The 15,241-nt window shown below is 29.4% G+C and overlaps 6 protein-coding genes across 14 annotated transcripts in view; 3 read left to right on the forward strand and 3 right to left on the reverse strand.

Moving 5' to 3' along the window:
* Positions 1-217, reverse strand: part of Syp (synaptotagmin binding cytoplasmic RNA interacting protein) — a 99,747-nt gene extending 99,530 nt beyond the window's left edge. For all 6 annotated transcript variants that reach the window (XR_013005604.1, XM_076403358.1, XM_076403350.1 and 3 more), the window contains exons 1-2: positions 173-217; positions 12-87 (exon numbers count right to left, since the gene is read on the reverse strand). Coding sequence is in view for 5 of the 6 variants with exons in the window: in XM_076403358.1 (XP_076259473.1) it covers positions 12-24 (13 nt within the window). In the remaining variant the exon portion in view is untranslated. The remainder of the gene's footprint in view (positions 1-11; positions 88-172) is intronic.
* A 349-nt stretch (positions 218-566) lies between these two features.
* Mpc1 (Mitochondrial pyruvate carrier) lies at positions 567-1,913 on the reverse strand. Of its 3 annotated transcripts, none has more exons than XM_076403397.1 (4): positions 1,895-1,913; positions 1,239-1,359; positions 1,083-1,183; positions 567-1,028 (listed from the first exon to the last, which is right to left on the reverse strand). In XM_076403397.1, exons 2-4 carry the CDS (start codon positions 1,316-1,318, stop codon positions 865-867), a joined length of 345 nt encoding a protein of 114 aa, XP_076259512.1. In that variant the 5' UTR covers positions 1,319-1,359; positions 1,895-1,913; the 3' UTR covers positions 567-864. The 3 variants fall into 3 exon arrangements, with proteins under 3 accessions (XP_076259512.1, XP_076259510.1, XP_076259509.1); XM_076403395.1 differs by lacking the exon at positions 1,895-1,913 and adding an exon at positions 1,424-1,552; XM_076403394.1 differs by lacking the exon at positions 1,895-1,913 and having other exon boundaries at positions 1,239-1,416.
* A 9-nt stretch (positions 1,914-1,922) lies between these two features.
* On the forward strand, positions 1,923-11,251 carry THADA (Thyroid adenoma-associated protein homolog). Of its 2 annotated transcripts, none has more exons than XM_076403366.1 (22): positions 1,923-2,194; positions 2,244-2,587; positions 2,646-2,910; positions 2,963-3,156; positions 3,208-3,428; positions 3,484-3,668; positions 3,721-3,905; positions 4,040-4,214; positions 5,619-6,167; positions 6,223-6,536; positions 6,597-6,769; positions 6,825-7,151; positions 7,294-7,535; positions 7,590-7,850; positions 7,915-8,103; positions 8,241-8,392; positions 8,456-8,771; positions 9,547-9,923; positions 9,979-10,109; positions 10,201-10,336; positions 10,395-10,545; positions 10,674-11,251. In XM_076403366.1, exons 1-22 carry the CDS (start codon positions 2,033-2,035, stop codon positions 11,091-11,093), a joined length of 5,469 nt encoding a protein of 1,822 aa, XP_076259481.1. In that variant the 5' UTR covers positions 1,923-2,032; the 3' UTR covers positions 11,094-11,251. The 2 variants fall into 2 exon arrangements, with proteins under 2 accessions (XP_076259481.1, XP_076259479.1); XM_076403364.1 differs by having other exon boundaries at positions 1,924-2,194; positions 10,671-11,251.
* Positions 11,252-11,389: 138 nt separating this feature from the next.
* Positions 11,390-12,670, reverse strand: LOC143195878 (protein TEX261). The gene is made up of 5 exons (XM_076403387.1): positions 12,512-12,670; positions 12,369-12,448; positions 12,085-12,306; positions 11,928-12,030; positions 11,390-11,612 (listed from the first exon to the last, which is right to left on the reverse strand). The coding sequence occupies exons 1-5, from the start codon at positions 12,579-12,581 to the stop codon at positions 11,497-11,499; spliced, it is 591 nt and encodes a 196-aa protein (XP_076259502.1). The 5' UTR covers positions 12,582-12,670; the 3' UTR covers positions 11,390-11,496.
* A 111-nt stretch (positions 12,671-12,781) lies between these two features.
* Positions 12,782-14,100, forward strand: IFT46 (Intraflagellar transport 46). Its single transcript, XM_076403370.1, has 5 exons — positions 12,782-12,868; positions 12,927-13,243; positions 13,315-13,582; positions 13,634-13,746; positions 13,797-14,100. The coding sequence occupies exons 1-5, from the start codon at positions 12,842-12,844 to the stop codon at positions 14,098-14,100; spliced, it is 1,029 nt and encodes a 342-aa protein (XP_076259485.1). The 5' UTR covers positions 12,782-12,841.
* A 125-nt stretch (positions 14,101-14,225) lies between these two features.
* On the forward strand, positions 14,226-15,193 carry LOC143195877 (SRR1-like protein). The gene is made up of 2 exons (XM_076403386.1): positions 14,226-14,374; positions 14,431-15,193. Exons 1-2 carry the CDS (start codon positions 14,226-14,228, stop codon positions 15,122-15,124), a joined length of 843 nt encoding a protein of 280 aa, XP_076259501.1. The 3' UTR covers positions 15,125-15,193.
* The last annotated feature ends 48 nt before the right edge of the window (positions 15,194-15,241 follow it).

Raw genomic sequence — 15,241 nt, forward strand, 5'->3', positions numbered from 1 at the left:
GCGGTACTTACAGTAAACCACCATATCACTATACGCCAGATTATGATGTCAGAATCACTATGTAGTTTTGCCGAATAGTTCAAAAAACTGAAATAAAAAATTATTAGTTGTATAATTTATCCCTGATATTCTATGATTTTAGGGTAATATAATAATGGTTTTTGACCAGTACCTTTTTGGAAATTCACAATAATTCAAACTCCATAGGCTTATGAGTTTTTACTTCACAAAAATGACAAACGACAATGGGTGCCAGGCAACGTTACAAAATTAATTTTTTTCGTGTAATTAAAATAAAAATTGCCATGTTACCAATGTGCATGTCAATCATGTAAATATTTATATAGAAAGGAATAAATATACTTACGATCGAGTAAAATTTTACCTTTTTTTAAAAATTTGCTTCGTTTTGCTCTAACCATACAAAAACAAATTGTAAAATGGAAACAACTATTAAATATAAAATGAGAAAAGTGCAGATATATACTGTAAGTATTATGTATAAATATCGCATTTTAACAGATGACAAGTGGCAAACTGGGACCTATTAAATAAAAATCTACATATAACAAAAATATAATTTAGTTTTATTAGGAACAGTAACAATAATATAAAATATTACAACATCAACTTTTCATTAAAATTGGAAATGTTTTTATAAATATCAAAGGCACTAAATTTAAAAATTTTAAATCGTAAAAACTATATAACAATTAAAAATGTTTAGTGCAGTCAATCTATATTTGAGCAATTAAATGTAAGAATGTTCAACATTCTTCCCTGAGTATTTTATATACAATTTAATAGTTATATCCTGAATATTCATCTAGTACCCTGATTTTTATGTCCAAAATTTAATTACATTTACTCTTCTTCTTTTTTTTCCGAAACATAATTATAGTTAACAAATCTTGTGAGTTGAACTAACTGCGCTCCTTCATTTGTAAAGTGACATGCAAAAAGAAGTAAATTTCTTGGCTGTACCTTCCAGGCAAATCTCATAAACATGGCAGAGTAAAGACATAAGGCTAAAAACATTATGTAATAAAATTAAGAACCAAAACAATATTATATATATCAACCAAACGTCATTTTTCCGCTAATAAACTTTGGGTCTTTATTAAAGTCAGCAATAGCTGCCAAAGGAATACCCCAATTAGCAACAGGTCCCCAAAAATGGGTACTAAAAAGGCATTTATTAAAGTGATTTTTTGAATTTCATAACCTTGTTTACTTACCTCATCAAATAGTTTCGAAATTCTTTAGATTTTAATTGTTCTGCAAGTTTTTTGCCTAAACCTCCTACTTTGGAACTCATTTTTACAGTTTCTTGTGATCACGGAAAAGACAAGACAAAAACTAAGAACAGAAGAATGAAAATGATATCTGTTTGAAGGTTAGGTATCAATCACTATGACATTACCCTAATCAGTCTCCCATTAAAAAAACATATTAAATTAGTATAAACAATGTAATTACTGATTTATAGTTATTAGTTCATTCATATTAAAAAATAATTAAGAAACAGGTAAAATTATTTAGGAAAATTATTAACAATTTCTTAAGTATAATAATATATCACTTTATAGCGATATAATATACATATAGTGATAGTGATATATATATATATATATATATATATATATATATATATATATATATATATATATATATATATATATATATATATATATATATATATATATAAATAATATTTTTTCATCGGTTATTATGCAACCCACTATATAGGTGTACATATAAGTTATTGAAATTACTAGAAATCATTGTTAATACTTTGAAATAAAATATTACAAATTTGAAGTTAGTCTCATTTGTTTAATTCTTAGATCGCATATAATAATTACAGTTTTACGTAAAAATAAAGTTCCTTTACCAAAAGCACATTGACACTTTGTCGGCAAAATAGACGTATGTCAAGATTAATCAAAAAGCATGGAATGAAATAGCACGAGCGCGAATTTTCTATTTTTTAGTTAAAATTAAGTGTAGTTTAAGTACCTATGGCGCTAGAATGGCCGAAAATTCTGATGATTTTAGGCCATGCAGCTTGCTGCCCATAGAATTTCAAAATATTGTTGGAAACAATTTGAGGAACCCGTTATTACAGAATTTTTTAAAAGAACTTGGAGCCGCCAGTCATGAGAACGACGTTAAGAAGATTATAAAGGAAATTGTAATATTCTAATTATCATAACTTCCCTTTTTTAATACAGGATTTTTAGGTTAATCTTTATGTAACTTCAAGGGATAACCAATTGTTGCATATCGAAGCCAGAACCATTATTATAGAACTTTTTACAAGATTCAATGGCAAAAAACATCTAAAAAAGTATATTCAAGACCTTGTTATCAAGCAAAACCTGGGAGAACCTATTATTAGAAGTACAGCTCAAGATATTTTAAATAAAATAAAAACACAAAAAACATGTGACTTGAAGGAGTCCAATGAGTTTTTCCATTTTGTGTCCATTTTACAGACATCTCCAAAGTATAATTATGAAGTGAATTTTAGACCTCTTTTTCCATTGTATATCTCTTTATTTGATACCTATGCAAGTTATGCTAGGTAGGTGAAGATATTTTAAAAAATGTTTAATCAAATAATTTTTTTGATTTATTTTTAGTCAAGTGAAGCAAGACATCATACCTGAAATTGAGGGCCTAAATGTTTTAATGAATGCAGTTTTAAAACAAATACTGCCAGTATTTGTTAAGGATAGTTCATTTCTGGAAGAGATTAAAGGAGAGCATCTACAGACATTGTTGATGTACTCTTATGTTCTTTTATTTAATGATAAAATTGGCTTTGACTTGAGAATGAAAGTTTGCCTTATGTTTGTTTATGCATTTAATGTTCTTGAAGGAGATACTATAAGTGTCTCACAACTAGTAAGTTGTTAAATCTGGACTCAAACACGTTTCAAATTTATTACAATTTTAGTTAAGTAAAAACAATTCCCCTTTTAAGTTATCTATAAATCCATCAAATAATGAAGACAAACCTGATGACTATCATATTATCATTTACTCATCAATAGTTAGTGTTTTACCTGAGGAAAGACTGTTATCTGAAACAGTTGATGGAAAGAAGTTAATTTGTGTTTTATTTGAAGGCGTTTTGGAAACCTCTAGAAGGTAAAATGCATACATTATTGTTTATGTATGTTTCATTTATTCTTTGTTTAGAAATCCTGGACATTCCGCTATTATAATAGAAACAAGCAAAACCTTGTGTCTTGTAGCAAGACAGTTTAAAAATGTTACTTTAGATTTAGTTAAAAATATGTTTCTGGATGGTCTGTATTTTGTATCATCTCATATTGATTATTTTATTGACAGTGTCAGAAACTATACAAAAACATTCTTTGAAGAATTAATTGAGCTAGCTGCATATCATCATTCTAATGGTTTGTAGAGTTATTTGTTATTTTTATTGTTTGATAGTTTATTTTTTAAATTAAGATCATAAAGAATTAACAAACATTCTTGTTGGAAAATTTGGTGAAATACCCGAAGAAGGCACTATGAGATTTTATTCCTATGAGTATATAGCTAAGTACTATGGTTGTGAATTTTTACTAAAAGAATTCAAGCAGTTACCACTTGTTTTGTTAGAATCTCTTGAGAATACAACTATTGTTGAACAAGTGAGTATATGTTTCTACTACTTGTAAATATATTAAAGAACTTTTAATGCAGGTAGGCAAAACTTACCAGATGCTGCTAGAAAAAAGTTTTACTTCTAGAGAAAATGAAGATCACTGGATTAAAACCTGGGTAATACCAGTTATAGGTCTTCTTAGGTCAAGAAATAAAATTGAAAATTTTTGCCAAAGAGTTATTAGTACGGCTTTTAAACTGCAACCAGCTATATTAAGGATTATGTAGGTTGATATTAATTAATTTATATTAAATATGTTGCAGTTTATATATAAATTTATTTTTTGTGTGTGCTTAATGTATACACTCATAATTATTATTTATTGCTAATATGATATATCTTTTTAAAATTATTTAGATTTCCAAATGACTACCTAGGATCCATAGAAGAGTCCAAAGTACTTTTACATTGTTTACATAATGCTAGAAAAAATGGTATAGAACTAAGTGTTGAAAAGGACAGTACTTCATATTGGCGAGGGTTAATAGACAAACAGAAAATGGAACTATTTATGACCCATCAAAGTGAAGAGGTATGAAATGTTTAATAGTGATGTAAATCAAAATGGATACATTTTTCTGCTGAACAAAAATATTTTTATTTTGATATTTCATCAATATTACTTTACATTATTTAACAACAGTGGATCCAGAATGCTGGTTTGGGAGGAGCTGGATTTCACTATCAAGTAGGGCTTGAGGCCCTTAGCCCCTTTTATATTACTGTTTAAAGTGTGTTATTATAATTACCATACAACTATACAGCTCATACCTTAATTTAGCGATTTATTTCATACATCTTTTATTTTACTTTAATAGGGTTGTAGTGTGTGTTATTTCAATTAATATGGGCGTTAATTATGTAGAAATATTTAAACTACATCATTCAATAATTTTGTGTATTTAAAATATATGACAAATGGTGACGGTCTGGTCGAAGCCATTAGTGATGCACGAAATAAATTAATTGGATGAACGCATTTTGGTGCACGAAATAAATTAATTCGATGAACGCATTTAGAACTTTAATCATTGCAAAATTACTCATTATATTCTTACATATAAACCAGTTGTTTATACGAAGGCAAGTTAATGTTAATTTAAGGACAAGAGTTTGGTTTAAATCCATAACGTCCAAAGTTTCTTGCCTTCTTCCATATTTTAAAATGGCCCATTATAAATTCTACATGTCTAACGATAGAGACTCCATTATGTTATGGGGGAATTATGGAAGTCATACAGCTTTAATTGAGATGACTGTAAAAGTATATGCCGACAGCACCGCAATAAACAGTTATTCTATCTTTATATTTACAGTTAGCAGTTAATTAGTTACAGCAGCAACAGATAATTTTCTGTTGGTTTTTGCAGATACAGCTTCTACAATTTTAAGAATATTCAATGATCGTCTTATCTTGAATTCATTGATCGTCCTTATTATTGTTTAAATTCTCCATATTCTCCATTCCTTTATGGCCAGATTCCTCTATTGTTACCAAAAGGTATTTCTTATGGAGAATGACATTCTAGGTACAATATTAATTACATAATAATATTGCAGCTTCCATTTTTTCAGTTGTTGATGATAGTGGCGTTTAAATTGTCGAGTTCCGATTGCAGTTTCGAATTTCTTGTTGAATTATATTGTTGGTTGAAAGGACTCATATCAAGTTGCGCCAATAAATTGTACAACAGTACATAAAGTCGATGTTTTGATAATAAACACTGGATTATTTAATATATGGAGTAGTTCTGCGACTACGGGTATAATACGGAACGGGCATAAGGAGCCATTTTTTTTCACCCCAGTAATGTATATTATTTTGGACGATTCTGACGTTTTAACTAATTTGTTTTAACTATAAAACCTGCGGTATCCATTTTGATTTATATGTTTGTTATTGTTGGGTAATAATTAATTGTTATTTATCCTGTAGATTAGACTTTTAGTATTAGCTTCGTTAACAGAAAGCCTTAAATCTACAGAATTATATTTAGATTGGGAATTCATCTTCCTAATTAATTATATTAGATACAATATCACCGCACAATCTCCAAGTGTACGAAAACAAATCGTGTCATACTACAAGAAAATTTTAACACGATATGACGCCGGATACAAAGTGATAGAAAGAAATATTACGAATATGACAAAGGCTATAGAGATTAACATCGACGAGAAAGACCACAAAAAGTTTCTATCTTTGTATCAAGAGTTGAAAAAGTCGTATAGGAGATTCATCTGTAATTTAACCAGAATATTTATAGGGAATCTGTCATACGACTCAAATTATCCTAGAAGGGCGACCAGTTTGGAGTTGTTACTGGTGATACAAAATATTTTGACTCCAGAAGAATGGAAAAATTGTTGGAACGAAGATGACGTTAAGAACAGTCATAACATTTTGTTCGATTCGTATGAAAGTAATAAGGAAATGATCGTAAAATTGTTAAAAACTTTACCTCCTAATTATCTAGGTTTTACTGTAAGTTATATAATGACGGTGTCCAGACCTAATAATATTGATTAATTTATTTTAGAACGTGAATTTCACTTTTAAATATATGCAGAGAAGTTTTGAATTGGCACTTGATGTGAAACCCAGCAAAACCTTATCGGCAGCTTATTTATTTGACATATGTTCATATTCGCCATTTTTTAATGAGATTGTACATTCAGAGCGCGGCGAAAGTGATACTTTGAATGATCCCACGTTGGACATGATTGATGTATTAACAAAAAAGTTTATAAATCAGAGTGAAGAGATTACAATTGATCATATTAGCATGGCAAAATCATCAGTGTATGGTTTAATTTTAAGTGTAAGACATCTTCTTGAAAATAGAGATATAAGGTTAGTGTTATTTATTTTGCTATTTATATGCATAAACATAATGTTTAATAAAAATTTTAGCCAACATAATCAAAGGTATGCTGGTGTCTTTGACCAGTTGGTAAGCACCTGTTTTAAAATATCTGAGAAGATTAAACCAATAGTTTGCAATCCTTCTCCAGAAGGTTACTTACCAGAATCTCTGGAAGATTTTTGTGAAAATGATGAGTCCCCCAAAGCACAAATGATACTAGGTTAGTGGTGAGTATTATTAATGTTATAAAATGATTCAATTCATTTGTTTTGTAGTTTATGCATGGCGTACAATGAAGGAAATGGCTCTGCTCTTAGCAGAAGTTGTCAAGCAGTCCATTAAATTAGAAATTCAACTTCCAATGCTTTCTGAAGATCTATTAACAAGGATAGGGCTATTTTTTGTTGACGTTTTTGTTCAAAGTAAGCACAGAGGCGTTTTTGAGCAGGCATATGTGGGATTTAGTATAATTTCTGAACATTTTTGGATATCTTCGAGATCAAAAATTAATGCATTTCCAAAGGAGTGGCTGCAAGAAGCTATTGAACTTTGTACAGGGAAGAAACACTCAGATGACCTTTGTGCTACTAGAAGAAGTGCTGGTATGTTTTTAAACATTTTCTAATACAGTAACAGATATCATGACATAGAGTAAAATGAACTATTCTTATTCAGTGTTAACATATTCTGATTTAGAACTAAACTAGTTGCGAAATATTTATATGCATTTTTTTTTGTTTATAGGCCTTCCATTTTTAATACTCTCTATTTTAACAACAACTACTGATACTACATATTTTCACAACACAATATCAAGTTTATTTACTACAGCAGAAGATGACCAGTGCATTAACGAAACGAAGATGCATTGCCTAAATGTTTTACGTGCTATTTTTAGACATAGTAAACTAGGAGAATTGGTAACGCCTTATGTCGGTCGAGGTGTGATTTTAGCAATTCGAGGATTTAAAAGTGATGCCTGGGGCGTAAGATAAGGAAAATTGAGTTTGGCATTTTATACAACTTAACGTTTATTTCAGATTAGAAATTCATCTACATTATTGTTCTCTGCGCTGATGGTGAGATTATTTGGTGTGCAGCGAACCGCAGATGAAGATAAGATGTGTATAAAAAATAAACTCACCGTCAGAGTATTTTTTATGAGATATCAAGTACTTTATAGTTTCATTTTGAACACTCTCGCTGATGAGTGTCGAAATAACTCTAGTTTAGTATTGCACCCAATTCTGATGATATTAGGCCGACTATATCCTTCGAATTTTGAGGACGACAATTGCGAGGTAATTTTTCCTATATTCTTATATTTAAGATGCATGTATATTTGACCCAATAATTTGATTTTAGATGTCTGAATGTTTGCCATACATTAACATTTGCCTATCAAATCCTGTCTATAAAACTAGAGACGCAGCAGCCAAAGCTTCTATAGCATTTATTGATTTCAGTAATATTCAAGAACATATTGAAATGAGTTTCATAAAAATTAGTGATCAGGGAATTTGTGACAATGAATGCCATGGCCTTTTGTTACAGGTAAATGATAGTAATATCAACCTAGTTGTAATTTGTTAAATATCAGGACCTGGAATAGTTTTAATTAATATTTTATTTTCCGTCACTTTTACTTTTACGTCATTTACTTAATATTGATATAAATTTTGTTTTTCCAGCTGTACTATATATTTAAACACCATCCAATTAAGAATTTACCATTGGGAAATTATATAGCTAGGAGTTGCCACTTGTGGGAATCAGCAGGAACAAAATTTAGTCATATGACTGTGAATCTTTACACCGAGTTGATGACTTTAATGCTTCATATGTACGTATGTCGTAAAATATTCGGTACATTTATTATTAACCATGAAATTTTTAAACTAATCAGATGCACCGAATTTAGTGACGTGAACTGGCTGAAAACTCTGCTCGCGGTACTTTCCAAACCCACAAATAACGGAAGAAACGACATACCGTTGACTTGGCAGGAGAACTATGTTGCTACCAAAACTATTTTAGCGTATTACATAATAATTCACAAATTTGAAGAGACTGACATAACATACTCAACCATTACAAATGAAATCATATCGTACTTGTATGGACCCCACAATCAAATGAAACGATTTTTCCTGGAGTTCTTGATTTGTTTAAACCAAAAGCACTTATCTTACAATGGTTCAGATCAAACCATTATACAAATAGTTAGTATTATTAGTGACAGATGATCATTATCATACAGGATTTAAGCTGTGTGAAAGTTTCTAGTTCTCATCATCTATTCATTAACGTTAATATGTTCTACAAGACAGAAAATGTATCATACATTAGGTGCTTTCACGTATTTTAATCGGTGATATCTATTAACTATTAAATTTCATATTTTGGGATTTCTCTACATAAAATGACAGTTTTTCATTTAGTGTTATTGAGTTATTCAGTCTACACAGAGGCTAATCATGGAACACTGAAAATCACACTTATTGTTTTTATGTTTTATATGAGTCAATCTGTGACTATAGCTCATTAAGCGTCTTTAGAAACTTAAGGTTATACTACTCCGTCATGTCTCAGTTCGGTTTTCGTCTTTGATTTCAACAATTTAACTAATCGGTTAAAACGATTTAAAAAAATGGTATGAAGGACCAAAATGTTTTAAAGACATTGAATTGTTAGACTCGTTGGACATAATACCAGCTCATAGTCTCAACAATTTTTCAGGTAGTTTAATAGTTCACGAATCAATTCAATCAAATCAAATTAATTTTCAGAGGTCTTAAAGGAGGGAAACGACCGACCACACGAATTGACTAAAATTAAAACCAAATTTTCTCAATAAATTCCTTTTTAAAGTGAAAACATGATCAAAATATGTGCAAGCGACTAATATTAAAGCAATTGATTGTTATTTCAGGCAGCTGTAAATTCTGAGGTTTCCTTAGAACAATAATATATATTTATGGTATATTTCAATTTTAGGTTGGTGTTGAACCAGAAAAAGAAAATCATCCCTTATTCTATACAAAAGACATAGAAATAAGGCCTTCAATTTCTGATTTGGTTGCAACATTTAACAGAAATTCAATTGAAAATATATTAAGAACTATTCACTCAAACTTGAAAAATTTCCTTATTGAAGAAGTGAAACGACAACAATACATCCAGACTGAAGACAGGGTTTTGTTATTTATTTTGTTGAAATATTACTTTTGCGCTATTAAATGTTTAAGATTAAGTAAGCAGGAAACACTCATCACATTGCTGAGTTACTGTGACTGTGATAATGAAGAGATCATAAGTGCTGTGATAGGCTGTATAAGTACATTTATGATACAGGTTGATTACACTCTATTAAAGTAAGTGCTGTTTTGAATTTTTCTAGTTAACATCAATGATTCATATTTATTTCAGGTATGATAAATTATTGGAAGTATTAGCAAAGTCAGCTTCTCCTGCTGCTGCCCTTCATCGGAGATTGGCAGTATGTGACTTTCTTTGTAAAAACGCAGCTTTATATTATAACGCGGATCCTATTTTGAAAGGTAATATAACCAGGAAATATTTTGAGCCTATGACCTTAATCCTAATATGATTTTTTATAATCAATTTATTTAAAATGCTTATATTTACTAGATGAAGAGCTGTGTAAGGCCATTAATATTATTATGGTTCTACTTGAAGATGAAGATCTGGATGTACGGAACGCAATGAGTAATTATGATTCATTAAAGCTGAGGATTAAGACAGATAGTTATTTCAATAAAACAATGTATATTTTCAAAATTGCCTATAGTAATATTTTACTAAATAAATTTTGTTTTATTTAGATCGGGGCATAGGTGGCCAGTAGTTCCGGAGAAAGCTAAAGAAGATCTGATCCAATTAATGACAGTATTGCTGCCCCAAGAAAAGGCAGTGTGTTTGATTTTCTCATGGGCTTGCAGATATTTCCCTGATCCTAGCTCTGAACCGTCAGAGGTTAGTCCAGAAGTAATATAAATATTACATACAATCAAATGCTTCTTAAACATGTTCATCCAGTAACTTTACTTTTAACATTTACACTTTATAAGTATCCTGGTTATCAGATAATTATCTTTCAGCAGATATTCGAGAGAGGTGGACTGAATCAGTACGCGGAAAATACCCCGTTGATTGATGTGTGCTCACGAATGCTGATAAAGATGTTGTGGACGCTTCCAGAAGGTCTCTCGTATGAAGACAAATCGATATTCCCCGAAGAACAGACTCAAATCGTTACCGCGACCATTTTGGACTCCCTGGTTAAATACGATTCGCCTATGATGCTGGCAAAAACCAAAATGTCTGTGATATGTGTTTTAAAATCTATGTATAGCTTTTTAGAGAACGCAGAGATCAGTAACAACTTTAGTAACAATTTCAGAACGTATCTTAATGACACAATTTTAAGCTATTTAACAAATCGTTTAGAACATGGTGATCTGTTCTGCGTCAAAAAGATAATTAGGAAATTGTATGATCCTGTGTTCAGATTACGGAGGTGAGAGTAGTCTTATGTGTGTAGTGAACGCGTTAACATTGACGGTGTTTTTTTTTTAAATTATCTTCAGTCATATTAATATTTTTTATTGTCTATTATAAATATATATCTACATTGTATTATGAAGTAAGTATTTAATAAATTTTTGTTATTTAATAATATGTAGTTTTTTTAGTTGTAACTAATATTTTATAGACTTGTCAAAACATACTCTCTGTTAAAATAGATATTTAATTTACAAGTTAGTTGAATAATGTACAGGGAATATCCTTTCACAACTTGAATATAAACAATGAAAAATTAGATATTTGCTATGCATCGTTTATTCGGTTCACAAATGAAATAAATTAATATGTAATTTGTACAATCTATACTTAATACACTTATTTAATTATTGGGTAGTAAACTTAAAAACCTTTTTTTGTTCGTATTGGAAGAAGGGATTCTTTAGCATATGTAAATAATGTTAACAATCCATATTTTTTGCTCCTTTTTGATAAGTAGTTGGAAACAACATCAATATCTGTAAAAATAAAATAACCTTTATTATTGTAGTCTAAGGAATTTTTAAAGGTATTTGATTTGAAGAATGTTAAAGCAATCATGAAATTGTATAAATTATGTAGTTAGTTTTTAAATTTAGAAATATTGTGTCAATTATTTAAATATATGTTGTTTCATGATTAAAAATGTTTTTTATTAAATGTTTATTGGTAGAAATATATAAATTAGTTTACAAAAACCATGAATACAAATAATTCAACAATACAGATCTATATACATGATATATCTCATTTTGTTTCACAGAATCATCGGTATATTTAATATTTTTTAGTACCTGATCTTTCTGCAGTTGTCGGTAACACATTATCATTTGCAGATAATGACACAAATAGTGCAAATGGTACTAACCACAAATACAATGTAAAATATGCAATTACCTGAAAAAATAACAATAATTTTTAAAGATTAGACTCACATATCGAGGTACTTACTTCTGAAAATGGATGATATGTCGTTGAAAAATAACTAAAAGCTAAATAGTGATTGACAATAACAAATATTACTCCAATAATAAAAAATGGCGATGAAAAAGCAACAAATGGAAAATTAGCTAATATCACAAAATGGCACAATTGTGCTAGAATTCCACACACAGTCATTGAAGTTGGGAGTCCTTCTAGCATCCATATGAGTACATATAGAATTGTAATTATCTAAAATCAATAAAAACATTAACTGTGTAAAAATGATAAGACCCATATAGCTAGCCTCTTACAGAGTTCATCCACCAAATAATTTTTTTTGCATAAGTGGTGTACTCTTCGACTAATTCTGCCAAATAATATAAACCAGCAGCTGAAAGTTACATTAATTATGTGCACATTCTTTCGGTATGTGTAATTAAACAACAAAAGTTACCTATAGAAATAGTAATAAATATAACTTGCACTAATATTGCTATGTAGCATATTAATGTAAAAAACCACATTTTAAAAAATCACTTATATTTTTGTTTTCATCTCATTTGTAAGGTTAACTCAAGTGTCAACTTCACAATTGATGATATTAGAAAACCAAAGTCCTCAGAGTTGTGAACTGTTTAGCGATTACTTTACATACGGGGGATAAATAGAAAGTATACAGTTAAGTTGTTGCTTAGAAACGAAGAATTACAACAAATCAATGGTAATTTACGAAATATACAAACTGTACAGTACACAGTTGTAAATAATATACGTTGCAGTAGAGATGCAGAGATCATTTTCGATTGTTGATGTATTATATACAATATATGCATACGTATATGTTATAACTTATTATAGTTATTTTATAGGATGATACTTTAGACGGCAATAAAAGTTTCAACAAAAATGAAGTTGAAACATTTGAAAATGTGTCGGGCTCAGATTCCGAGGATATAAGTATTAATCCAAGCAATTTACCTCAAAAAATAAGCAGAAAACCAGATGCTCTGCCTCAAGCAACATTGAAAAATTCACTAAATCGTGATAGGAATATTTCCAATTCCAGTGAAAGTGATGAAAGTGAAAATGACGGCCAAAATAAAGTAACAGGAGAATATGATCCTAATCAATTTGAAAACTTGGAAGTTGATGCTGAAATTAAGGAGTTATTTCAATATATACAGAAGTAAATGTTTTAACATAAGATACTTTTTTATTGCTCTTGTATCTAAATATTTATTTTATATTACATTGCAGATATACACCTCAACATGTGAATACTGAATTCAAGTTTAAACCATTTATACCAGAATTTTTACCGGCTGTTGGTGACATCGATGCATTTCTTAAAGTAATTCCACCAGAAAAAACACTTTCTGGTGAAATTTTTGACGAAAATATTCTTCAACTCGGCCTCTTGGTGTTGGATGAACCTGCATCAAATCAAAGTGACCCAGCACTCCTACATTTACAATTGAGAGCTGCTAATGATAGTATAATAAGTCCAAATGAACAGAAAAGCATTGTAGGTTTATTTTTTTATGATATATATATATATAAAGAATTACTTCCTTAGGTTGTAAAAAAAATCGATAACTTAGAAAAAAGTGGAAAAGTTATAGATAAATGGATAAAAGATATTTCTCATTTGCATAAAAGTAAATCATCACCAATTGTTCATTACTCCCAGTAAGTTTTATTTAGACGTATTTAGAATTGTGTTATATATGATTTTTTAGACCAATGCCAGATCTGGATACATTAATGGAACAATGGCCAGAAGATATGGAACAAAAATTAAAAAATGATGGTTTTCCGAAACCATCTGATTCCGAGTCTATTATTGACTATGTCGATACAGTATGTCGGTATTTTAGTATACCAATAGCTAAAAACAAAATTCAATCTTTGCATTTGTTATTTTGTTTGTACGCAGCCATTAAGCAATCTAAATCTTATCAGTCTCAAGTTACTTCAGATTCAGTACAAAATAAACAAGATAATGAAGGTAAAATTGAAATGGATCAATTAGTTTTAGATTAAATAAGTGTAACAGCAGTCTTAAGATACTTTAGATAATTTAATAACTTTTAGTATCACCTCGTATATTAAGCTCCAATGCGTACGGTGTATTTGGTTTTTAATTATTGCTACATTCACTTGCTAAAATGTCAACTGCTACTAACCTAGACGATGTGTTTACGAAAGTGTCTTATAAAAGAAAAGGAAAAATTAAAAATAAGATAAATAAAAATTCTAATATTTATACATTTGATAATTGTGACACTACCTTCATTGATAAAGATAAAATAATTAGGTAAATATAGCCTTTAAATAAGTTCGAATGCGTTTTTGGAATGTATTTTATTGTAGACGAATAGTAGTGGCCAAAGAAGAATTTCTTGCAACTGGAGTATATGAATCTTTCACTGCCCTTCTAACCGAAGGCTTGACGATTTTAAAGAAACCTAAGATTAGTAAGATTGTGTGTTTTGGTTTGGGACACGTGTCTGAGTTGACCATATCTCGTTATCAGTTTGTTCTATTATTATGTTTAAAAGAACTATATAAATTAGAGGTACTCTTATATGATCCAGTATTTAATGAAAATGATATTTTTGTATTGAAGTATTTTGGAATGATTGTTGAAAGTAAAAACATAGAGGGTAAATATTTAGTAACTGATAATAAAACAACCTTATTTTACTTACCACATTGTCCAAAACAATTGTTAAATAACCTATTATGGGCTAATTGGGGTCTTTCATTAAGTTGTTGTATTATAATAAGTAATAGTATCAATAAAGTGGTTGAAGATCATACTATCAAAGAACTGAGTATATCTGGTGAATATATAGCAAAGATATCACCATATGCGTTGGAGTTAGGACTGGTCAATAATTTTAAGTTTTTTGAAGTTTTTAATGACACTTCCTTACATTTTTTTCCAATTAATGATTTGAGTATTGTTCCTGTTGATTTTTGGGAAGAAAATGTTGAACCTGTATATAATGATGGTGATGTTGAGTTTATAACGAGTCAATTTATGTCCAAATTAACAATTTAATATTTTTCTGAATATGAGTTTATGTCATAAAATATTTATTAGTATATTATATGCATATTAAAAGAAAAATAGTATAGTTTTAATTATTGTGTCCTATAATATTTTCCTTTATAAATT

This window comes from Rhynchophorus ferrugineus, unplaced genomic scaffold (genome assembly GCF_030347505.1).
Source record: "Rhynchophorus ferrugineus isolate W39M unplaced genomic scaffold, kcgeb_rfMv2 rfM4, whole genome shotgun sequence".
NCBI classification, from domain to species: domain Eukaryota; kingdom Metazoa; phylum Arthropoda; class Insecta; order Coleoptera; family Curculionidae; genus Rhynchophorus; species Rhynchophorus ferrugineus.